The sequence below is a fragment of the Abramis brama genome, assembly GCF_963993115.1.
Source record: "Abramis brama genome assembly, chromosome: 18".
Taxonomy (NCBI): Eukaryota; Metazoa; Chordata; class Actinopteri; order Cypriniformes; family Leuciscidae; genus Abramis; species Abramis brama.
In genome coordinates, this window is record NC_139980.1 from 425320 (window position 1) to 450643 (window position 25324).

Consider the following 25324-nt stretch of genomic DNA (forward strand, 5'->3'; position numbering starts at 1 on the left):
TTTTACTTGCATGACGTATTTCCTCTATTCGGCCACAGTGTTCAACTAGGCGTAAAGACTGCAAATGTGTGTAGATCTTTTGATTACTTGATGGGACACACTCATAGTCTTGCAAAAAATGCAAGTGTTTACAGAGCTTTTATTTATTATATTTTCAATACTTTGCATTTTAAAATAAGCCTCTACATGTCTGTTCAGTCGTCGCTGTGTAACTCACAGAAGACTGTTTAAAACTGTGGTGCTTCTAATTAAATGATAAAAACAGTTTCAAATGTTGTACAAAACAGGCCTACACACACCATACTCAACACTTTATGTTTTTACTATCAAATCATATGTATCTAATTAATTTAATTTGCAGTGGAATGTGGCACACGAGTTCCCAAACATAATGCATGATGGGATACGCTTAGCCTGGAATAACGATCCGGAGCGGGAGATAGTGTGTGTTTAGTGTGCATTAAGAGCACTTTGGCATTGTTAAGGCATGGACAGTCTTGAGCACTTTCTTCCTGTCACACACACACTCTCCAGTGGCCAAGACCGCAAGTGTGTGTGTTTGCAAGGCATTGTGGGATACTGTAAACCCTCGTGTAAACTATACAAATGAGTTGAAATCAATTAATATTTATGAGCATTTGGATATTTTTATTGCTTTTGAGTTTAATGAACGTGTCTCTTTAAATTTCCATGAGCTTAAGTTGTGCCCGCTTTCTGTGTGATGATGATCACATGACCCCAGGCCCAGCGGTGTGCGGTACAGGAGATGTGAAGAGCGTCTCGTCCTCGTATCTGGCCGAGGGGAGCAGGGCGTCTGATGGCCTTCTGGGAACACAGCTCTCTACTGAACACACTCGAGTTTAGCACTTCAGATGTCGTTCCACACAAGCATGTTATTTGCACTTAAGTCTCAGGAGCGTGGCTCGCTTCCCATCATGCACCACGGCATCACTGTAGTTTGTGTGTTGGAGGTCAAGAACACAATCCTGTTGCACACTGCTCTGACATGATGAGCTGACCTTTGAGTTGATTAAACCCATCCGACACATGCCAAAGAGAGAGATCTTTCCTGAAGCGTTCTTCTCCACAACTCAAACCACAGCATGTTTCCATTCATCTTCAAACTGTGCAAACTGAAATTGCGAATTCAAAATACGCCCAATTGAAACTTTTGAAATTTTTGCAAAAACTCCCATATTTTGCAAAAAAGCTGTTACTCTTACATGAAGTGGTTTTTCAAGCAATTCGAAAAAGGAATATATTTCACAAAGCTGCAATTAAAACAGTTTTTGTTTTTGCATTTACACTCAGGTCACCTGGCGTACGTAACATCATTATTTAAAGATGACGCGGTGTGTTTGGACAGAAGACGAGACAGAGTTCTTTATTAAACTCATAAAAGACAAAATAATCACAGGAATACTGGATTCTAAACAAAGAAATGCCATAATTTATCGAGAGCTTGAAGCAGAATGAGGGAGAAACACGCAGAAACTCCTCATATGAGCCGCTCACAGGTGTAAGGGTCTTTCCTTGCCGTTAATGCTGGATTACACACATACGTCTCCTTCCAGCGGTGGCTGGGATGTAAACCTACTAACATCCGGTGGCATGATTTGTGGAATGATTATCGCGAGAGGAAAAATTACATTTTAGTCGCATTTCATCGGTTAATGGAAACGCCGTCATTTCACAGTTGGTTTTTATCGACATTTAGAAAATATCGCAAAAGTTTTACGCAAATCTGTAATGGAAACGCGGCTTATGACTCTAGCTAAGCTTCCACTCACCTATTTTTGTGCGAATTTTGGAATATGGCTTCAAAATAAATAAATAAAATAAATAAATAAATTCTAAATATGTGCATAAAAATGTATGCACTAAATTGAGTTGGATAGTTTTTTTATCCAACAAGACGACATGCACATAAACTATGATGGAAACACATTTACCAAATAAATCTCTTGATGCACATCATAAATGGTCATGTGACTTCGCCTCAACGTATCCTCCAGCAGAGCAGTTTCAGCTCAAACGCTGGTTTGGTCCCTGAGCCAAAATTATCAACACCATTGCAATAACACAAACAATAAAGTTCATAAACAACAAAATCAATCATTATTATTTCAGCCGCGGTGCATGATGGGAACTGAACCGCACACCCAGGCTGCCTGAGTTAGAGATGCTCCAGTGTGTTTCGAGATGCATGATTTTAGTGCAATAATGTCATAGTTTTTGAGGGAACAGTTTAAATTGGGGTTGATTGTTTTCCTGCGAGTTAAAAGTTTGAAGTATTGCATAAATTATATTTCATGTTTACTACTATATAGTGATTTTCAAGTTTTAATAGTGTATAACACACGCCTGTGGCTGTAATTCATGTGTTTCAGATACAGGAGTGGCATATGCTGAGACTTTATATTTGGGCTAGATCTGATACACAGACCTGAAAACACTGCATGCAATCCAAATGTTAAACTTAAAGTTCATCAACTTAAAAAAAAGAGTTTGGTTAACAGTGAACTAGTATTACAAGTATTTTTATTTGTCTTTCTCCTCCTGGAAAACAGTTTATAATGTCTATGACTCATGTTGCACTACACAGATTTGACCAATCAAATGCTTCATCCAAGAATGAGAATGAAATAATGAAAACATATAAAAACACAGAACGAGCCCTTTGGATGTGTCCCGTCCACACTCCAGTCTCAGGAGGAAGTATGCTGAAGGGGAAATGCCACTGTGCTTTCCACACCGTCGCTCAGGAATCAAATGATGATGTGCTAGAAAAGCAGACAGTGGTTTTTCATTTGATTTTATTTAAAAAACGTTATCAGCTCTTCCCAAGGACACTGCATCATGTGTGCTTTCCCTACTCCTGCTGGACGTTTAGACCAAGCGGCAACCTTCCCGTCTCTCTCGATTCAACAACTGCAGTTCGTCGACTGGCCACTAGAGGCCGGCTGCAGAAGAGACTCAATCCCATAAACCCCCATGTTAAAATGCCCAACTTTACAGCAGAATAAAACATGTTCACAGTCTGGTGCAAAAAGTGGTTTTGGTCTATAAAGCTAATGTTGCCCTTCATGACGACTGTGAGGGAGGTGAATGTTTTAATAACTCATCCGTTTAAATTATATTAAACCTTAAAGTTCTGCATAATTAAGGGCGTGGTCACTTGAGTGACAGGTGGATTGCCGCTGATGTCACTACTAGCCGTTTGTCTGCACATTTCTGTTTATCCGGGAGAGACGCTGCGCCCCGCCCACTTTGGGCTTCGGAAACGCTCTTCAGAAACACTACAGGTGACGTCACACACACTACGCCCATATTTTTTTTTACAGTCTATGGTTTTGACGTACGAATCCAACTTCCAGAAATACCACTGAGCCTTTCACGCTGTTGCTCAGGAATCAAATGACGATGTGCTAGAAAAGCAGACAGTGGTTTTTCATTTGATTTTATAAAAAAAACTGTAATCCGCTCTTCCCAAGGACACTGCATCATGTGTGCCTTCCCTACTCCTGCTTTAGACACATGAATCCAGCTTCCGGAGCGCTCTGATGGCAGTTAGGCCGCTGTCTATGTGTGCTCCTTGCGCCGGACCAGCCTCTTGAAGGCCTGCTTGAAGTCCTCGTTGAAGCTGGTGTAGAGCAGCGGGTTGACGAGGGAGTTGACGTAGCCCAGCCAGGTGAGGGCGTCGGACACCTGCGGCGAGGGCTTCAGCAGCATCAGCCCCACCAGCAGCTCCTTCAGGAAGAACGGCAGCCAGCACAGGATGAAGGCTCCCAGGATCAGGCCCAGGATCCGCGCCGCCTTCCTCTCCCGAGACGTGCAGATCTGGTTCCTCTCGTCCAGCTCCGGCGCCTCCGTGTCGAAGGACGGCGCGCGGGCGGTGTTCTCAGCGGTGGGGTCGGAGCTGGACACGTCCGAGACGCAGAAGGCGTGCGTGACCCGGCAGTGGTTCACCGAGATCTGGCTGTCGGTGCTGCGGCTGCTGAGGTGCCGTGAGGAGCCGCGCTTCTGGTACAGCGTCTTGGCGGCGCTGTAGATGCGCGAGTACAGGATGAGGATCAGAGTCATGGGGATGTAGAACGCGCCGAAGGTGGAGTAGATGGTGTAGCCCACGTGGTCGTGCTCGATGATGCACTGCTGCGAGCCGGCGGCGCGCTGCCTCCAGAACAGCGGCGGGATGGAGATGAAGACGGAGATCAGCCAGACGATGGCCACCATGGCGGCGGCGCGCCGGGCCGTCCTCTTGCGGGCGTACTCGATGGCCTTAGTGATGGCCCAGTAGCGGTCCAGCGCGATCACGCACAGGTGCAGGATGGAGCAGGTGCAGCAGGTCATGTCCACGCTCAGCCAGGCCTCGCACACGAACGGCCCCAGCAGCCACACCTCCACCGTGATGTACAAGATGCTGACGGGCATCACCAGCACGGCCACCAGCAGGTCTGTGACGGCCAGCGAGCAGATCAGGTAGTTGGCAGGGAGGTGGAGCTTCTTGGTGGTGCAGATGGCAGCGATCACCGCGCCGTTCACCAGGGCCGTCAGCAGCGTCAGCAGCGCGAGCAGAGCCACCACGGCTAACCGCTGCGAGAGCCCCTCCGCCGGGAACGCCGCTCCTGGTGTGGCCGTGCTGTTGGTGCTGTTGGCCGGAGCACCGACGCTTTCTCCCAGGTATCGCTCCATCTCCATCCGAATCCCACTGGCTCCGCTCCAGGACTAAAGCCCCGAAGACTCCTGCACTGGATCAGCGGCGGCCTGTCAAACACACAGACAGACCATGAGTTAACAAGTGTCTTATCAATCATACTTTCTCTGTCCACTCTAACCATTTGATCTTAAAGGGGACCTATTATGCAAAATTCACTTTTGTATGGTGTTTGGACATAAATGTGTGTTGGCAGTGTGTGTACACAACCACCCTACAGTGATACAAATCCACTCACTCCTTTTTTTTTAAATCCCCATAAATCATAAGCAGTCTCTCCAAACGACCTGTTTTCAGAATGTGGCTTTAGTGACATCACTAAAGCCACAGGCCCCGCCCACGAGTGTTGACTGACACTGCCGTTATAACTTAGACCCGCCCTGATCGAGTTCACTGCGAGTTTACACATCAGCCATTGCTGCAGCAATGCACTCACGAGAAGCGTCGAAGCATCTCCCAAGCGCTGAAGGTGTTGTAGCTGGATGTATTCATTCACATAGCTCTCTCTATTTACTCTTGAAATCTGCCAGCCACTGAAGACGAGGTGGATTCATTTTGTTTTCAAAGAAAATGCTCCCTCAACTCTACAGAAATTAATGCAAGTTACTTATGCACTTCTTACACTGTTTACTCAGCTCTAACAGTGATTTTCTGAAGAAAAACTGATGCTTCATCTTTTGTGTGACATACAGTAAACTTTATCTAACTCATCAGTATATTTTGTGTCATCATTCAGACAATTCAGATCGTCAGACGGAGTCCTACAGCAGGCTTGCATTAATAGTGTATAAGCAATGCCAAATAGGTTATAATCGTAATTAAACTAAACTATACCTGTTCCAGCTCCATACAGCATATATTCTCTGACTCTGTAGGCATTTTTATGGTCGAAATGAGCACCATTACTGTGACTGTCTGTTTTATTATTATCATCTTCCCTGTTCTGGCTCTGATCGCGGCTGCTTAGGCTCCGCCCCCTGTGCCGTGAACCAGCAGCTCATTAGCATTAAAGGAGAAGGACTAAAACAGTGCGTTTTTCACAGACCCAAAAAATGATGATTTAAACGTGCTGTAAATAAAATTCTGTTGGGTATTTTGAGCTAAAACTTCACATACACACTCTGGGGACATCAGAGACTTATTTTACATCTTGTGAAAAGGGGCATAATAGGTCCCCTTTAAAGGTGGGTAAGCTACTTTTCAGAAACGCAGTTGGATATTGTTGATATTTGAAATCAACCCAAACAAACACACCCCTCTCGTCAGAGCTTGCCTCCAAAACTCAGCCTTCAATCCTAACAGCCCCGAGTCGGTCTCGAACCCTTGTTTATTAGTTGCCAGCAGCTCCAGACACACAATGACACTCAAACCCAGTGTTCCTCATGGGTTACTCACGTGTGGAGCGAGTCAAAGCAACATCCGCGTCTGTCTGCTGCGCTCTCTCCAGCGCTGGAAAGCGTTTAATATTAACGCGGGTCCTAAAGCTCTTGCCCAGACATAACCCTTTATTTTCCAGTGATTTCTTCTGTGCTTTTCTCTGTTGTATTGTGTCTCATCTCTATTTCTGCCGTCTTTCTTCAGTTCAAATCTCCCTCTTGCTCGTTCTCTCTCCTCCACAGTCATAGGCTGATTGCTGATTGGCTACACGTTTGTTGCTGTTGTTCGTGGGTCGGTCCGACTAACTTCCAAACAGCGTTTTTCAAATAACGCTTACCCCACCTTTAATATGAAAGGCATTTATCTTCACATATGCAGGTCACTTAAAGGTGCAGTAAGCGATTTCTGAGAAATGCCATTGCCCTGAATCCACGAACACGTTCTGCAACACAGGCTCCTCCCCCTAATGAGTGGACACACCCCTTACTGCTAATGCTTGTTTGCAGACACGTGATTCTGATGACGTGCGAAATTCAGATGGAGGACAGATGTGAAAAGCAGAATGGGCGAGATGTAGGAAAGTCTGTACTGTGCTGGTTTAGAAAGATATAAACAGAAAATCACAACATATGTTGGGCGTGATCCTTATGTTATGAAGAAGAGCGTTTTTTCTACTGAATCGAAACACTCGCCTGCCATCGCGGCGGTATAGAGAGTGTGAAGCTGCCGTCATGCTGTGTTGAGTTCTGGTCACACACACACACACACACACACACACACACACACAAACAAAAAAACATCCCAGTGTCCATCAAGTCAACTGATGGCAAACAACAGTGTTGGCCACTAACATCACAGCATGATGAGCATGTCATGGCCAGCACCACATTGTTTGAGGGATAACGTGTAGTTCGCTAACTAGCATTCATAAAACCAGCAGCATTAAAGAATAAATAACTAAGAGAGTGTTAATAAACTCACCCAGTCCTTCCTCTCCCTCGAGACTGTGTATTTCTGTCCATGTTCACTCTCACACACAAACACACAAGTGTTTTAGGTGTCTCCTTCAGGTCCAGTGCAATCACAGTAATGATAACGCCATGAATGAGCAATCACACAACAGTTGCCTGTGATTTCACAGGTTTGATTGACAGGTCGGCCGGTCGCCAGAGGTCAGAGAAGAGGTTGAAGCCTCACAATCACACAATCATAGATATGATATCTATGCACTCAATCACCTCGAGCTCTTCACGAGCAGCGCTCATCTCATCCAGCCTTCCGTGCGAGCCGTGTTTGCGGAGGCCGACTCATTACAGGCAGTTGTGGGATCTTTCTAAAGCGGCTGTCGTCACACACAGGCCTGAGCGCACATCTGTCCACACACACACACACACACAAGCCCGACGCTGACTAGCCGAGACACTGCAGATCCCAGGAAACACAGCTGGAAAAGGAAGCTTCAGGACAGGACTCGTGGTTTGAATGTGCTCTGGCTTTTATTCGATTCCACACATGAAAAAAATAAAGACAAGTGTTTGATATGTAATGGATTACAATTCGGGGTTAGTTAACTAAAACTAAACCATAAAAAAACATTTAAAATGCTTGATTTTTTTTAACTTAAGATAGTTGTCAAAGCAACATTTCCCATTTTAACTGTTTAACTGGATGTACTAAAATAACTAAAACTGAAATAAAAATTATATACAGTATGTGATATTTTAGTATATGTTACCAAAACTTTTTTATATTTTATTTCAGTTAACGTTTATTTCTTTTCAAGTTATGAATTTCATTTAACTATAATAACCCTGATTCAGACCCAACACTACAAGACATACAAATCCTTAAGACTGGGAATTTTATTCAAATTCATTTGCTGTCCCCCATTTTCCATCTTTTCCCATTTTCCATTAATTTCCCAAAATTTGGATTGGATTGTGCCTTACTAAAATCATCTTTACAGTGCAGAAACTGCCTAAGCTGACTGGCATTTGGGTCTGGGTTCATTTAAAGGCACATTATGTAAGATTTTTGTATTAAAATATCCAAAAACCTCTTGCACAGTGTTATATATTTCGTTCAGTTGTGTAGTTACATTATCCTAAATGTTTCCAAGAATTTGTAAATTCAGAGAAATTCACAATTTTAAATAGTGCAACCTTGTAACTTGTGGACGACTGCGTAGCGTCTAGCGGCGCGCTCACACTGGTGTTGTTTCGTTCAAACATTATGGATCATGGCAAGCAGACTTTGGTACAAAAGGAGAACTAAACCGAGGATCAGTATCAGCGAGGCGCTGTCGAGATGCCGAGAGCTAGCGCCCGCGACTAACTTCGACTCGACAGAGACGCTCTTGCATGAGCTTTATTAGACAGGTGAGCAAATGTACATAAAACTAATCAATGTTATAAAGCTCAACATGATGAAATGTAATGATCAGTGTGTTATTCTAATGTTGATCTCGCTCACTGCTAGTCTCATACAGACAAACTCACACATAGAATAACATTATAACTTTAACACACTCAAATGCAGTTTAGTGTGATAGTGTAGAGCGAGTGAAGCAGCGCTGCGTTCCCTCACACGCTTCAGTCGTCTGATAAACTGCCCAGTGTGAGTGTTATTCAGCACTATAGCGGGTAAGATAGTTCGGTAGAATGACATGTCCTCATCCCTTTATATCCGCAGGACTCGCGTGTGTCGCTGATATCTGTCTCTCGTTAGCACTCGCGCCCTGCGTCACACCAGTCATGATAAACACATCAGTGTATTCACTCATCCATCAACATTATTAGATCCATCACATGACGACAAGTTCCATGATTCTGCTTATGCGTCATCAACATACGCCTGTGTTACTGTAGGAGGTTAGCGAGCGCTAGCGGCGGAAAATACATATTGTGCCTTTAAGTGTATTAGTAATCTAAATACATTTATTCAAAACATATTAAAATGCTATTCATACAGACAATGACTTGAATACAGTCGTGATACTGTATGTTTTCAGCTTTGATGTGGGGCTTGAAGCCAAAATGTCTAAAGAATGTTTGAATCATGATATTTATTTTTAAAAATAAACTTATTGAAATAATGACTGAGATCAAGATCAAGGGAAAATATTTTATTACTTTTTACTTGTCTGAACACCACTTGACTGAATCAACTTTTTTGTAAAAAAACAAACACACAAAATAAAAGAATCCAGCATGAGCACAGAGTTCATCTCTGAGACCTCGGCCTCTGCTTCAGACGCATTACTCATCGTCTCCAACATCTGCATTAGTCCTGGCCTCGTCTATCAGACTCGCTGTGTTTGTTGTGTCTGGCTCACAGTGGAGCGATGACAGTGGGAATGAGCTTTGGAAACTCAGTGACGCGCTGGGGTCGTGACCTCGTGACATCATGACAACGCTTTCACATCTCTCAGACTGTCTCAGGAAAGATGAAGAAGGTTCTGGAGGTTCTTCACTCATAGAAGATCATATCTGGAGGTTCTTCGCTCATCCACTTGGTGGGGACAGAGACAGAAACACGATCATGTCCACACACTCATGAGCAACACTCACTTCATGCACACTGCAAATCTAGAAAAGTGTGATGATATAGCGGCTTATTTCACCTCAAAATAGAAAATTAATCATAGGCTACTCATTTAATTGGCATTACTATTTAATATATTGAACGTCATGTTACTGCTCATTTCTTTATCAAATTCAGTTCAACAAATCACAATGATTCATTTTCTATAGGAACATTTTAATTTCTCACATTTCTTTTCATTTTGGGGTGAAATATGACGAGGTTTTTGACAGGTTTTGTGAAGCTCAGCCCATTTGTAAATCTGAAATGATTTGGGAAAGGTTTGAACACACACGAGTGTGGTTTTAATGACAGACTCACTTAAAGACAGTAGTTTTAGACCGTGGCCTGTCATTATAACACTGAGGATCATCAGGAAACTACACTGAGAAAAGAATAACCTAAACATTATAACATTAAAATGAACTGGATGTATAGACCTTCTGTAGCTCCGCCCCTTTTCAGCGCTGCGCTCGTTGTCTGTACTTCCGGTCTGTATTTTCACAGCGATCTTGCGTATTTATGAATGAACGGCTTGTTTTAAAATCTTCCCGGTCTACTGACATTTGTTAAGACATCTGCTTTAAACAATACAATCCTCATGATAACTTTCGTTAACTTTACTTTAAGTAAATCCACTTCAAAAGCGAATTACTCATGGACAGCGATGCCATAGAAATATACAGAGCGAGCGCAAAAACGGAAGTTCAAAGACAATATTCTAAAGATGGCGGCGCCCTCGTTTCTCTGGCGCATAAGGTCTATACAGTCAAAAATATTATTCAATATTGATAAATCAACCGATACACATTCATTTATACAAACCAAATAACTCAACTAAATCAAGTAAAAACTCTTTAAAGTAACAATTGCAGGTTAACACATTTTACAGCGTAACTTAGACGGAGTAAAAGTGTAAAACTGACTGATATCAGATTCTCCTTCTGTTCAGTTTAGTGGGTTTAAAAATCATTGTTATTTTTTATTAGCTCTGATTAACTTAACTGTGTTCATCAGGTTTTAAACCCAAAGCACTGAGATAAAACAATTACATATAATAAAGTATACATTTCTTCCTGCATAAATGGTTCGCCCTCGACCCCGGTGTAGTCCTCATCAGAGTCAACAATGCTTTCATCATGGAAACTCTTACATGCAGAACACCATATATGTTATGAATCTTACACGAAATTCATCTTCATCACAGTGTAAATGATGGTAATGGAAAAACGTGTATCATGCAACCTGTTTTAGCTTTGCCTTATAGATATAACTAGCTCGTTAGCGAATCAAAAAATATATATTTTAAACTTTACCAATATCAATATGCTAGCTTGATAGTGAGTACTAAAATACATCTTATTTGTTTATCTTCATAATGATAAAGTTAGATTTTTTTTATTACATGTGATTCTGACATGATGTCACTACATGCACTGTGCTCCTTCCTCTCCGCTCGTCTCAGGTAAATAATGCGTCTTCAGCTCAGCGGTCGGTGTCGCGCGTTCATGTGTTTTGGGGGCGTGGCTTTGGAAGGAGCCCAGAAGGGAGGGGGTGGAGTGAATGGAAATAATGAGCTGTCTTTAAAACAGTCGTGAGAGGTCTACAGACACTCGATTTTTATACTTTCTTTTTCAGAGTACTTACATTTTAATTATGTTTTGATATATAAATAAAGTTTAAACAAATTTGGAAAATAAGTTTTTTATAAAAATCCTACCTACAATACCTTTAACTTAACTGTGTTCATCAGGTTTTAAACCCAAAGCACTGAGATAAAACAATTACATATAATAAAGTATGCATTTCTTCCTGCATAAATGATTTAGAAACATGACACAAAAAGAAAAAGAAATAAAAACCCATAGTCCTCTTGAAACAGGTCAGAGTTTCTGAAAAGAATGCACAGGTTTCTATAGTCTCCTAACTTTCTCCACAGTTGTGATTAGGATCAGGTTAGTTTCTCCGAAGGGAAAGGGCTGATACCCGAGATGTCCACGAGGAAACCGATGGAAGCAGGACCACCTCAGCAGAATACACTTTAGCCAGAAATAAAAGGATTGTATAAATAAAGACTTGGTATCTGGGTCAAAAAAGGAGTATGGTTCGACAGATAAAGTGAAGGGGATGAAATTAAACGTTCGGAGAGAATCTGAGAGATGTGAAAGCGTTGTCATGATGTCACGAGGTCACGACCCCAGCGCGCCACTGAGTTTCCAAAGCTCATTCCCACTGTCATCGCTCCACTGTGAGCCAGACACAACAAACACAGCGAGTCTGATAGACGAGGCCAGGACTAATGCAGATGTTGGAGACGATGAGTAATGCGTCTGAAGCAGAGGCCGAGGTACACTATCCGTACCACACCTGGATTTCAGGAAACCTGCCGGATCAGAACTGATAACTGTGGGAAGGGCCGTGTCAGGGTTCTCCTCGGACAGTTCTGTCAGCCTTGTGTTTGTTTAATGTGTCTGTGTTAGTGTTGTGCTTGAACACATGGCTCTGTGTTTGTGTTGGCCATGTGCTCTTCTGTTCATGCCTCCTTGTTTCCAGTTGCCACGCCCTCTTGTTTAGTCATTAGGCCTGTTCGACTTGAACCGGCACAGCCCGATCGGTTTATGACATCAAGTACCACGAGAGCAGATGCTCCTTATGCTTTTGAATTGCTCTCGCGATACTTTAATGTGTCTAATCTTCCATGTGTCATGTGTTTGACTATGTACAGTTGTACAGTATGTTCCTATTTATTCCTGTAGCCTCTTGGCCAGGTCATGTTTGTAAATGGGAAGTGGTTCTCAAACAGTTTACCTGGATAAATAAAGGTTAAATAAAAAGAAAAAAAAAACAATAATGTCATAAACCGATCGGGCTGTGCAGCGCCAGTTCAAGTCGAACAAGCCTATTGATTAGTCTTCGTTTGTGTGAGTGTGTTCACCCGTTCCTCGTCTGAGTATTGTCACCTGTTCCTCCTGTTGCTCTTTCCCTCATGTTTTGCCGGTTCGTTAAACATTGTGCTTCTGTGTACTTAACTAGTACTTGTTGCTATATTCTTTAGTGTTATTTGTACCAGTCACTTAGTTTGCTGTGCATTCGTTCTGCCATGGTTTCTATCTTTTCCTTTCCCTGTGTCTCTAGAGCTTCCCTGGCCTCTCCTTGGCTCTCAGCAAGCCTGGTGTAGAGCCTGAGAGACCGGAGTGCGTTGGCCGCTGTACTGGCGTTCCCCCTGGCCATCGCTGGCGTCCTCTGGTCTCGTTCTGCCCTTCTCCAGCCTACCACCATCTTGAGGTACAGCGGTTGCTCTTCTGCTTGTCTGTCGTCGTGCCTCATTCCCGGCCCACTGTTTGGACTGTTATCACCTCCTCTTCCTCATTATCCTGTCTGCTGCTTTGTCAATAAACCACTGAACACTCATTCTGCATTTGAGTCCTCACTCAGAGATCCTGACAGACCGTTTCAAGTCTGAGGGACTGGACTTTTGCGACTATGTTACAGTCCACATTGAAGGCTAATGGGTCTGTAAGACCAACAGTCCAAAGGATTTTTTTATTTTTTTATTTATTTATTTTAAAGCAAACTAGTAGAAGCGTGTCTCCAGGAAGGATGATGGATGTCGCCTTTCCAAATGTTATTAATAACAGCCATAAGAATTGGATGGATTTTCGGCCAGAATCTTTCATAAAAATTACAATGGAAAACCATCTGGGCCTGGACACTTCCCGTTCGGCTTGGTGTGAATGGCCGTCCAAACCATTGTAAATTCTGCATTTAAGCAAGAACAATACTCCTCTGTAATAAAAGGTAGTGAAATATAATTTAGATAGGCAGCAATATTCAAATCCATCGCTTCTGACCTATAAAGAGACTTATAAAAATATTTATAATCAAGGGATCGCTTGAGATGTCATTCCGTATCGTATTCATTTAACGATCATTATTGTGATTGTGAGCAAGCAAATGACTGGACTTGTTATTCGTAATATTTTTGTTTGATGAAAAGCAATATCTTTTGAATATGGCAAGTGTGATCCATATTCAATTTGGACCTTGCATTCACCCATGTTTTTAGATTTGAAACTATAGGGAATTGCTTGTGTATTTGCTCTAGCCCAATAACTTATTTTTCAAGATTTGTCCTATTGCTGTCTCGAGCTCTCCTGAGGTGGGACGTTTAAGAAATAAGATAACACGGCTTTAGCTGCATCCCACATCACAGCTGAAGACACTGGGGAGTCTCTTATCCAGCCAAAACTGTGATAAAATGTCCATGACGAAAGAGCAAAAAGGATCATTATTTAGAAGAGACGTATTAAACAGTTCTAGGAATGCTGAAAGTACAATCAATCTGCAAATGCACTGGTGCATGATCTGATAAAACGGTAGATTCAACTTGGCAACACTGAACTGCATGCACAAATTGTTTAGGAATAAAAGAATAGGTGAAATGTGCACAATTAAGCGGGTGTGAGTAAACCGTGTAGTCTCTCACTTTAGGATTCAACTGCCACCATTTCTCTATAAAACATGTATCCCTGCTTAAATTATTGAGAACCGTAGATGATCTGGGGTTTGATAAATTTGTAGAGGAAGATTTGTCTAAAGAAGCTTTCATTATGCAATTAAAGTCACCAGCCAGAAAACCCAAGCCTTTACAATGATAATTAAACAATAAAATCACCCATATAAAACTGGGTGAATAGTTTTAGCGCATAAACATTGAAATTAGTTATATGATGTTTGAAAATTGAGCCTGTCCTCAAAATAAATCTCCCTTCGGGATCTGATTCTTTATGTTCCAGAATAAAAGGCAGATGTTCATTTATAAGAATAGCATGACCTCTTTTATTCTGAGAGTAGGAGGACAGACCTATACAGTCTGTCGCTCCGAATGTTCAGTGTCAGATAGTTTTGTTTCCTGAAGCAGTGCTATGCGGATTTTTTCACAAGTAGCAAAGAATCGACAGAGTAAAAGAAAGAACATCTGCTATTACGACCCCTATCCTGTCCCCGAATGAAGTCACCAAGCATACTAAACACACAAGTCCTAACTCAGCAGTCCAACATTTCTCTATTGGCTTATCCACTGTTCTGCGGAGATGAGAGTCAGCGGCGTCAACTTCATCTTTGCAGCCGACACTCAGAAAACACGAGTTTATTAACTTTTGACCCTTTAGTGGTTGAAAAACAAAACTGTATGCATTATGCAGAAGAACATTGTTTTTGCTGTGCTTCGGCTCTGCGTGACTGTACGGATGAATACGGCTCTTTCTCAACTACAAAAAGTCAGAGGGGGGAGGGGGGGTGGAGGAGAGAGAAGCATGGAGAGGGAAGTTAGCTAGAGGAGAGATGTCCTAGACAACGACAACGACTAACGTTAAAATTGTATATTCTTGAGAATTTTGATATGGCCGACACACGACCAAAGAGACGACGTTCCGATGAACAAATCAGGAGGGGACGGGATGAGGGGATTGTTTTGTTTGACAATACTTTGAACGTCAATAAGAAGTTTGACTAGTTGTTTGGTTAGAAGAAATTCTGAATGGCTGGTAATCAAAGAATAAGCAGCCAAATTGGCAGGTGAGTGAAAGTTAATTTCAAACCCCGTCTGTAATGTATGATATTCATATGATAACTCAGGAGTCAGTCAGACGCAGTCTCGGATGTGAGGGAGATCTCATAAGCTCGATGGTTCTGTGATGATGTGTGTGTTCTGGACATCAGCACAGATACATGTCTCCTTCAAAGACACACACACAGCTAAACTAGCCTGCGATTGACACCATCTGCTGTGGGCACATTGATTATTCAATGCTCTATTTAAGGGAAGATTACATTAGTCACTGATCAAAGTGTTGCGTATGATCAGCACACGGACAGTAGATGATGAATTAGGCCAGGTGCTCAGAGCTCTGGAGACACATGAATTATTCAGCAATGGCTATATTAGATTACACATGGCAGACAGTATGCTGGCCGCAGCACTTTATAATGCCAAGCTCCTCGGCAAACCCCGGTCATCTTCACGGATGGCACAGCACTAAATCTTCTCCTGTCACCGAGGAACTCGGCTTGATGGATTTAGTCTCTTGGAGGGCCGGTCCATGTGGAAGTGTTCAGATTGATGTGAAGGATTCTCTTCCCGTACCATGAGAATCCCAAGGGTCCGAGAGAGCTAGAAACCCTTCAGAAAAACCCAGTGTCATAAAGGTTTCTTTACTGACCACTTTACATCATAGTCCACTGCATTAAAGCTGTGAGAAATCACACCGTGATTCAAGTGAAAGCATCACACATGTCCGTCATTAAAGCATTAAATCAGTAGACCGTGAAAGATGGAGAGCTGTTCAGTACTCAAAATAGAAAAGAGTTCACTGTTTAAAGATGACAACAATAAGATGCACTGATTCTTGAGACAAGATTCAAAACATTTCCCACAATTTTACTTCATTCATTTTTTTAAATGGCAACATTTCTACTTCAGAGATCACAAAAATCTGAGATCATCACTAGAATGTTCTTAACACAACTGTAACATCCCATTTAAACATTTAAATTAAAAATGTTCGAGAGCAACCGAGCTCAGACCTCCTCCAGCTAGTCTCGGGTTCGGTACCCCAGTGCACACCCGGGTCCGCATGACCGCGTTCACATTAGCGATTTATCATGCGAACCGTGTCCCGTTCCGAACTAAACTGCCAGTGTGAAAGACCCCTTAGTAACGCACAGACCAGGGTTGGTCTCCTGGAAAGCAGCAGGGTCTGGGCTGGACTCACACAGCATCTGGAGGAGTTTGGCTTGAAACACTTGAAGGACCAGCATCGTGTGGAGAGCAGATCCAGCTCGACAGGACAGGACTGCGAAGCTCTCGCTGCCGTCAACAATGGTGCGGGCGGGTGAAGCTGAAGAGTGAGACAGTGAGAGTGTCCGTCTTTGATGAACGCGGCTTGGCATGGACGTGCTCGGTAAAAATATGGTCTTTTAGAGTCGAATATGCTCTAACAGTCTCACAGGGAGAAGGGTCATCCTCAGCTGTCCAGCTGTCAGCGCTGTTCTCGCTCTCTCAGCGCTAGCGGCTCGTCTCACGTCCCAGGCAAGCTTGTCCGAGCTACAGTCATGGTGCGACATGTTGCATCAAACTTCACTGCTCTTTTAGAAAAGGAATTTGCTCTTTTGTGCTTTCGCCAGTTTCCCCATTCCCCAGAGACTGATGCAATGCGAAGTGAACTGCATTTAAAGAGAACAAGCCTGTTTCATTTATGTATGACTGACAAATATGCATCACATTAAGGTCTTCAGAAACCCTAATTTTGTGATCCACGAAGAAACTAACAGCATACTAGAGAGTAAGAAAATGAGGACAGAACTATTTCTGTAATGAAAAATGTCTCCTGTTCCTCAGTAAATTACCAAATAACCAGCTTCATCTGCAGCCAAGTGATCATTTAATGGCCCTGTCACGAACAGCCGATATAGATGAGTCTGCGTGGCCCGTGTCAGCGCTTGAACATCTTTCATCTGATCTGTGATTAATCATAATTTCATCTGTAGTGCACATTAAGGGCTCTTCACGGGGAAATGTACTCAGGTGATGCAGACCCGCCACAAAGCTGCCACGACTCCTCATGAGTGACAGATCCTCCGTCAGCGCAGCGGTGGTCTATAGCGGCACAGCTGCCTCCTTCACCAGCCCGCGGAGAGCGCTCGAGTGCGGACACATCTCAATCTGAGATCCCATTAGATGGGATGATTACAGTCCACTTGCTGTCCGAGGCTTCTGAATGGCCAGCCATGCCAATGGAATTTAAATGTATGCAAATGAGTCTCAGGACCACCTAAACGCAGCTTTTTCTGGGCTTGTGTTCTTGCACATGTCCTCAGTCTTTTCCCAGTGTATACTAAAAGAGGTAATTACAAGTAATTATAGGTATTACAAGCACTAGTCAGCGGAGTATCCTCAGCGTCCTCCAGCAGTCGCCAGACATGCCTGACACACACTGTGAATAATGATGTTTTAAAGTTCTAATTAAACACAAAAGTTATTTTAGTATGTTTTAAAAGGAAACTGAAAATACTATTCAGAATAGTATAGTCTTTCTACTTCAAAATGTCATGTTTCATTCAATATTTTACTTACAGTCAGAAGTTGACATGCAGTTCAGAGGATTTTTTTTTTTAAAGTTAATCCTACATCAGCTTTTTTTCAGTGTAGCCCTGCACTATAACACCTAAAGTCTCCTCAAATATACAGTATAAGAATATACAAGTTCATACAGAAAGTTTGTCATGACTTGTTTTATTTACCATTTAAAGAGCCTTTGATTGAAATTTGCTTTCATTGTGAGAGAAATAGTTGTACAGTGCATATTTATTTCGCAAAATAATCAGCTAAACACTGAACTCAAGTCTCTCTTCATTCAGTCTGAGTGTCGTGAAACTGAATCATTATTGAAATCTCACACATGATAAACAGAAATGTTCATGTGAACACCAATTGAGAACTGCATGTCAAGTTATGCATGAGAAAAGTTGCTTTATAATAGAATTTATATTATATTAAAGTATTTCTTCGTGTTGAGGAAATATAACATATATTTTTTTGTGAGTGTTGTAAAAATCTAATTTCAGCATAATATAATTGAAATGTTACATATTAATAGCCAAGTTCCCCAACACATCAACGTTGATCACATTTAGAATAAGAAAAAACTATAATGCAGCCAAGGTTAAACTGTGAGAAACAGAAATGATTAATTGATTCATTAGTTGGGTCTTCAGGTTACTGTATGCAGTCTGTTAGCTCACCTCACCTCCCGATCAGAGTATCTTACAACAAATACAACATTACATTAGTATTATTCACTGTATTTTGTATTATTTTCTTGGAATTATCATAAAAGTATCAAAAGGTATGTGCAATAAACATTTTCTGAAAAATAAGAAAGTTACGTTCTGTTCTTGCTCCTGTCAGTCTCTCTTTATATTTAAATGTTTTTTTGTGCATCTGTAGTGTGTGTGGGCTTTTTTACTTTTCCTTTTATAAAAAAATAAAACTCTGTTTGTTTTTACAGGGAAAATATTAATTCATTTGCCCTTTCTCTGTCTATGTCTGTAAACAAATATTACAAACACATGCTGTGATTTTGCTGGTATTGCATATTGGTCTAATATTTGTATAAAATGATTGGTCAGAGCGACATAGTGGCGTAATGTAACATTGGTTTTGGGTTTTGGTTCAAGTTGATGTTTTCATATCCTTTATTTTGTTGTCCTGTGTTCACATTGCTTCATTGTTTGATTATTCTCTGGTGTTCCTTGTCTCTCTGTATGAATGTCAAAATTCCTCAATTAAAGTTGAGTATTCAATGTAAAAATCCTCAATTGCAATTTACCCATGTCGAGTAACCGGCAAAATACCGGAAGTGGCGCGTTCATGGAGATTCCATGTACCGCATTATTACACCTTTTTCTAAGGCTACGCGATACATTAAAACCATTTCAAACCATAATATAGCATAGCTATTGTGAAATCACAAAGGCTGTGATTCAGTTTCCCTTATGAAAAAGAAGTTCATTCAAGTGTTCTATTAGTATACTAATTTTAAACTAAAAATAAGAAAGTATACTTTCAGTCTACATTTTATATACTTAATAATATATAATATATACTTAATTTATATACTCAAAAATATACTCCTTCATTCCTCCACACAGAATCTCTCCAAATCCTTCATTCCTTCATTCCTCCATACAGAATCTCTCCAGATCCTTCATTCCTCAGTACAGAATCTCTCCAGATCCTTCATTCCTCCATTCAGAATCTCTCCAGATCCTTCATTCCTCCGTACAGAATCTCTCCAGATCCTTCATTCCTCCGTACAGAATCTCTCCAGATCCTTCATTCCTCCATTCAGAATCTCTCCAGATCCTTCATTCCTCCGTACAGAATCTCTCCAGATCCTTCATTCCTCCGTACAGAATCTCTCCAGATCCTTCATTTCTCCATACATAATCTCTCCAAATCCTTCATTCCTCCGTAAAGAATCTCTCCAGATCCTTCATTTCTCCATACAGAATCTCTCCAGATCATTCATTCCTCCAGACAGAATCTCTCCAAATCCTTCATTCCTCCATACAGAATCTCTCCAGATCCTTCATTCCTCCATTCAGAATCTCTCCAAATCCTTCATTCCTTCATTCCTCCATACAGAATCTCTCCAGATCCTTCATTCCTCCATACAGAATCTCTCCAAATCCTTCATTCCTCCGTACAGAATCTCTCCAGATCCTTCATTCCTCCGTACAGAATCTCTCCAGATCCTTCATTCCTCCATTCAGAATCTCTCCAGATCCTTCATTCCTCCGTACAGAATCTCTCCAGATCCTTCATTCCTCCGTACAGAATCTCTCCAGATCCTTCATTCCTCCATACAGAATCTCTCCAGATCCTTCATTCCTCCGTACAGAATCTCTCCAGATCCTTCATTCCTCCATTCAGAATCTCTCCAGATCCTTCATTCCTCCGTACAGAATCTCTCCAGATCCTTCATTCCTCCGTACAGAATCTCTCCAGATCCTTCATTTTTCCATACAGAATCTCTCCAAATCCTTCATTCCTCCGTAAAGAATCTCTCCAGATCCTTCATTCCTCCGTACAGAATCTCTCCAGATCCTTCATTCCTCCGTTCAGAATCTCTCCAGATCATTCATTCCTCCGTACAGAATCTCTCCAAATCCTTCATTCCTCCAGATCATTCATTCCTCCAGACAGAATCTCTCCAAATCCTTCATTCCTCCGTACAGAATCTCTTCAGATCCTTCATTCCTCCGTTCAGAATCTCTCCAAATCCTTCATTCCTCCGTACAGAATCTCTCCAGATCATTCATTCCTCCAGACAGAATCTCTCCAGATCATTCATTCCTCCAGACAGAATCTCTCCAGATCGTTCATTCCTCCATTCAGAATCTCTCCAAATCCTTCATTCCTCCGTACAGAATCTCTCCAAATCCTTCATTCCTCCGTACAGAATCTCTCCAGATCATTCATTCCTCCGTACAGAATCTCTCCAGATCCTTCATTCCTCCAGACAGAATCTCTCCAAATCCTTCATTCCTCCGTACAGAATCTCTCCAGATCCTTCATTCCTCCATTCAGAATCTCTCCAAATCCTTCATTCCTCCAGACAGAATCTCTCCAAATCCTTGATTCCTCCAGACAGAATCTCCAGATCCTTCATTCCTCCAGACAGAATCTCTCCAAATCCTTCATTCCTCCGTACAGAATCTCTCCAGATCCTTCATTCCTCCGTACAGAATCTCTCCAAATCCTTCATTCCTCCGTACAGAATCTCTCCAGATCATTCATTCCTCCAGACAGAATCTCTCCAGATCATTCATTCCTCCGTACAGAATCTCTCCAGATCATTCATTCCTCCAGACAGAATCTCTCCAGATCCTTCATTCCTCCGTACAGAATCTCTCCAGATCCTTCATTCCTCCATTCAGAATCTCTCCAAATCCTTCATTCTTCCAGACAGAATCTCTCCAGATCATTCATTCCTCCAGACAGAATCTCTCCAAATCCTTGATTCCTCCAGACAGAATCTCCAGATCCTTCATTCCTCCAGACAGAATCTCCAGATCCTTCATTCCTCCAGACAGAATCTCCAGATCCTTCATTCCTCCAGACAGAATCTCTCCAAATCCTTCATTCCTCCGTACAGAATCTCTCCAGATCATTCATTCCTCCGTACAGAATCTCTCCAGATCCTTCATTCCTCCGTACAGAATCTCTCCAAATCCTTGATTCCTCCAGACAGAATCTCCAGATCCTTCATTCCTCCAGACAGAATCTCCAGATCCTTCATTCCTCCAGACAGAATCTCTCCAAATCCTTCATTCCTCCGTACAGAATCTCTCCAGATCATTCATTCCTCCGTACAGAATCTCTCCAGATCCTTCATTCCTCCATACAGAATCTCTCCAAATCCTTCATTCCTCCATACAGAATCTCTCCAGATCATTCATTCCTCCATACAGAATCTCTCCAGATCCTTAATTCCTCCATACAGAACCTCTCCAGATCCTTCATTCCTCCGCACAGAATCTCTCCAGATCCTTTTGGTTCCAGCTCCATGTGGGTGCTTCTCCTCTTCAGTTCAGCCTACTCATCTTCTATAGACGGTTTCAACGGCAACAACATAAACAAACGTTACTGCACATGCGCGCTTTTGTGGCCCAAACTTAACTTCTGGTAGAATCAATAACAACAGAGTTCATCTGTAGAAACAAGCAAATCACATTAGCTAGCAAGTATGTCTAGCCAGTATTATTTGGGACTACCAATAGAAGAAAAGAGACTTGGCCAAACTTAAATGTGACAACGTTACACTACCAGACCCGTTCAACAAAATTTTGAGGCAAACATTTTTTTCTACAGACCTGTCTGATTTACCGGAGGTCAGTCAGGTAAATATCTTTGAATACTTAGTCGAGAAGGAATGTGTGTACACAAGGGAGGCGTTCAAGGCATAGCTTGGATGCCTATAACTATTTTCATTCCGGAAAAGTAAAAAAAATTCTAACACACACGGATGGAAATACCTGTGTCGTTTACGGGGAAATCGAGGCGGGTCAGACGCTTTCAAAGAGCTACTCCGCCTGGATCATTGCGAAGAAGTCCGGCGAAATCCAGAGTGGGCATTGCACCTGCATGGCAGGGTAAGTATGGCTGGCTAGCCAACGTTACATTTTACAATAGCATTTAGATACACCTTCTCAATACTTGCATTTATCCCGTTGATAAAATGTCTATCTGTATCTATGCAGCAATGGAGAGGTGTGTAGCCATGTGGGTACGATTTTGGTTGCTGCGGAGCAGTGTGTTCAGGATGGACTCCAGAGTGGCCCATCTGTCACTTCAAAACCAAGTGTTTGGTCACGGGTGACTAAAAAGGGGAGCATTTTAACAATTATTATATTTAATAATTATATCCTAGTCTTTTCAAATATCAGTGTACAATTGGTGGTATTTTGTACAACACTACATATGCCAATTTTCATTAATAATTATTTTTATTATCATGTATATTTATGTATAATGTACATTTCAAATATCCTTTCAGGCTGATCCACAACCAGTAGTTCAGTGTGATTTCTTGAAACCTGGTAAGAAGATCAAGCTACAAGCTCCCCTCTGCCTCCCCCCACTAAATCCAGATGGGTCACCAAAAAAGCTTTTAAAGCCCTGAAAGTAAGTTATTGTTCATATATCTCTAACAAATCAACTAGTCAAATTTAAAAGATTCAGTACTATATATATATGGCAGTGTAGGTAAGGTCTTTTCACCATTTATTTTAGGAAGTTGTGCCAGGCTGTGCTCTATTTTCCGTCATGTGTGACAGCAGTGAGACAGACACAGCCTCTGAGTCAGGTAGTCAGGATTTCACCAGCAGTCAGGGAGAGCAGGATGCTCAGGGAGAGGAACTCAACGTGTTCAGCAGCTTAGCTCAGCCCCACAGTGAGCATGGTAGTGCTCTGAGCTGTCCAAAGTGCACAGCATTTTATGAGGCCTTCGTTAAACTGAACCCAGATCAAGTGGTGGAACTAGAGAGAAACACTAGAAAACAGAGCATAGAACCACTCTGGCATGATGCGCGCAAGCTACGCATAACAGCAAGCACAGCCAGCAAGGTGCCTCAGTGTGAGACAACTGACCCGGCTAAGTTTATCACTGAACACCTCTACCCAAAGTTCCAGGGGAATATGGCCACAAGGTATGGTAAGGAAAGCGAGGGTCTTGCTAAGGATCAGATTAGGGAGAGGGGCTGCATAGTGGTGGACAAAGGGTTGGTAGTGTGTGCAGGAGACCCATGGCTGGCAGCAAGCCCTGATGGTATCATTGATGACAAGCTGCTAGAAGTAAAATGCCCTATCACACTCAGTGCTTGCACATCCCTTAATGATGCACTCACTGCCACAAACCAAGACATCAGAGTGGAGGGCGGGCAGTACATTGTGAACCCAAAAGGCCCCAAAGGTTACTACAGGCAGATACAGTTAGGGACCCCAGTACAGCACCTGGAACTTGATGTGCCTTATGACAATGCTTTTGTCTCCACATATATGCAAAGGCTACGTAGCTTTTACTTTAAACACATGCTGCCAAAAGTTGTGGATGAATTTGTAGAGGGAAGACTGCAGTTGAGTGACAGCTACATGAAAATTGTCTCAAAAGCAGCTCAATAGTGCTGATCTGAAATCAGTTTTACAAGAAAAAGTTTTTTTTTTCTTAAAGCATAGGTTGTTCCTGCCTTTTTGAGCACCAAGATTTTTCACTTTTTACATCAAATACATAAATACATTAAAAACGGAAATTGTAGTCTATAGTACTTTATTCATCAGTCAATAAATCAGTTAATCAATAAATCAGTTAATCAATAGTTGTTGGTGTTCATTACTGAATATATCATTTCATTTAATTATTACAATCCATTTGAAACATTGTGATACAAGTTCAACACTACATATATTATAATGCATGTGTTTGGTATTTTAATATATTTAATAAAAAATAAAAAAAGTAATCCCGTAGGTAAAAGTGTCAAATTAAAGGGTTAGTTCACCCAAAAATGAAAATTCTGTCATTCATTTCTCTACCTCATTTCGTTCCAAACCTGTAAGACCTTCGTTCATCTTCAGAACACAAATGAAGATATTTTTGATGAGATCCGAGAGCTTTCTGTCCCTCCATTGACAGCCTAAGTAATTCAAAATAGCTTAATTTGTGTTCCAAAGATGAACAAAGGTCTTGCAGGTTTGGAACAACATGAGGGTTTTTAGGTGAACTATCCCTTTAAGTTGTGGTTAAGTCCTGCCTTTATTTTGGTACAAGTGGTTTCCCCAGATTTGAAAGTGCTGCACAAACAATTAATATTTTATCTATTGTGCAAAGACTGTTATCATTTCTCCGTTTGACCATACTGACTGGCAGGGTGTTCCGCAGAATTCTGAATGTCTTCAGTTTTCCTATGGCCCTTTCCACGTGGATTCTCACTCGGGACATTTTTCTAGAGTGTGTCACCTCTAATCCTGTCAATTGTTTTCTTCCCTTTGTTGATGCTGGTACATGAAGACGAACACATTTGGTGGCAAAATATTCGGGAAAATTGAAGCCTCGATCAGCCATTACATGGTCTCCTTGTTCAAGAAGGTCAATTAAGCCTGAATTTTTTGTTATAACCTTGTCACTAGCACGACCACCCCAGACTTTTGATAAAAATGTAAAAGCTCCTGTTGGACTAATACCAACAAGGAACTTCACAGTATTATGTGATTTGTAGTGGGAGTATGTGACTGCCCGTGTTTGCAAACTAGTTGGCCTCTCAATGAACACTTCAGTACAGTCTATTATACATCTAACTTGTTGGAAACCTGTAGTCTTGAAGAGGGTGGGGAGATTTCTTCTGATATCTTTCCTGGATGGCCACCGGACAAGGCATTGTAACTCTTTAGCCATCACATCGAGCCATTCATGAAAGATGTTTGAGACAGTTCCACAACTCACTCTGAAGCGAAAAGCGAGGTCTTGAAGAGTTAAGCCTAGACGAAGCTTCATCAGGACCACAAGAAACTGCTCGGGAAGGGTAAGTATG

The 25324-nt window shown here is 41.9% G+C and overlaps 1 protein-coding gene across 1 annotated transcript in view; it reads right to left on the reverse strand.

Moving 5' to 3' along the window:
- Positions 1–2549: 2549 nt before the first annotated feature.
- The window catches only part of htr1e (5-hydroxytryptamine receptor 1E), a 46843-nt gene continuing 24068 nt past the window's right edge, over positions 2550–25324 (reverse strand). The window contains exon 2 of the mRNA XM_084091617.1: positions 2550–4764. Within this exon, the coding sequence (XP_083947743.1) occupies positions 3583–4698 (1116 nt within the window). The 5' untranslated portion in view covers positions 4699–4764 and the 3' untranslated portion in view covers positions 2550–3582. The remainder of the gene's footprint in view (positions 4765–25324) is intronic.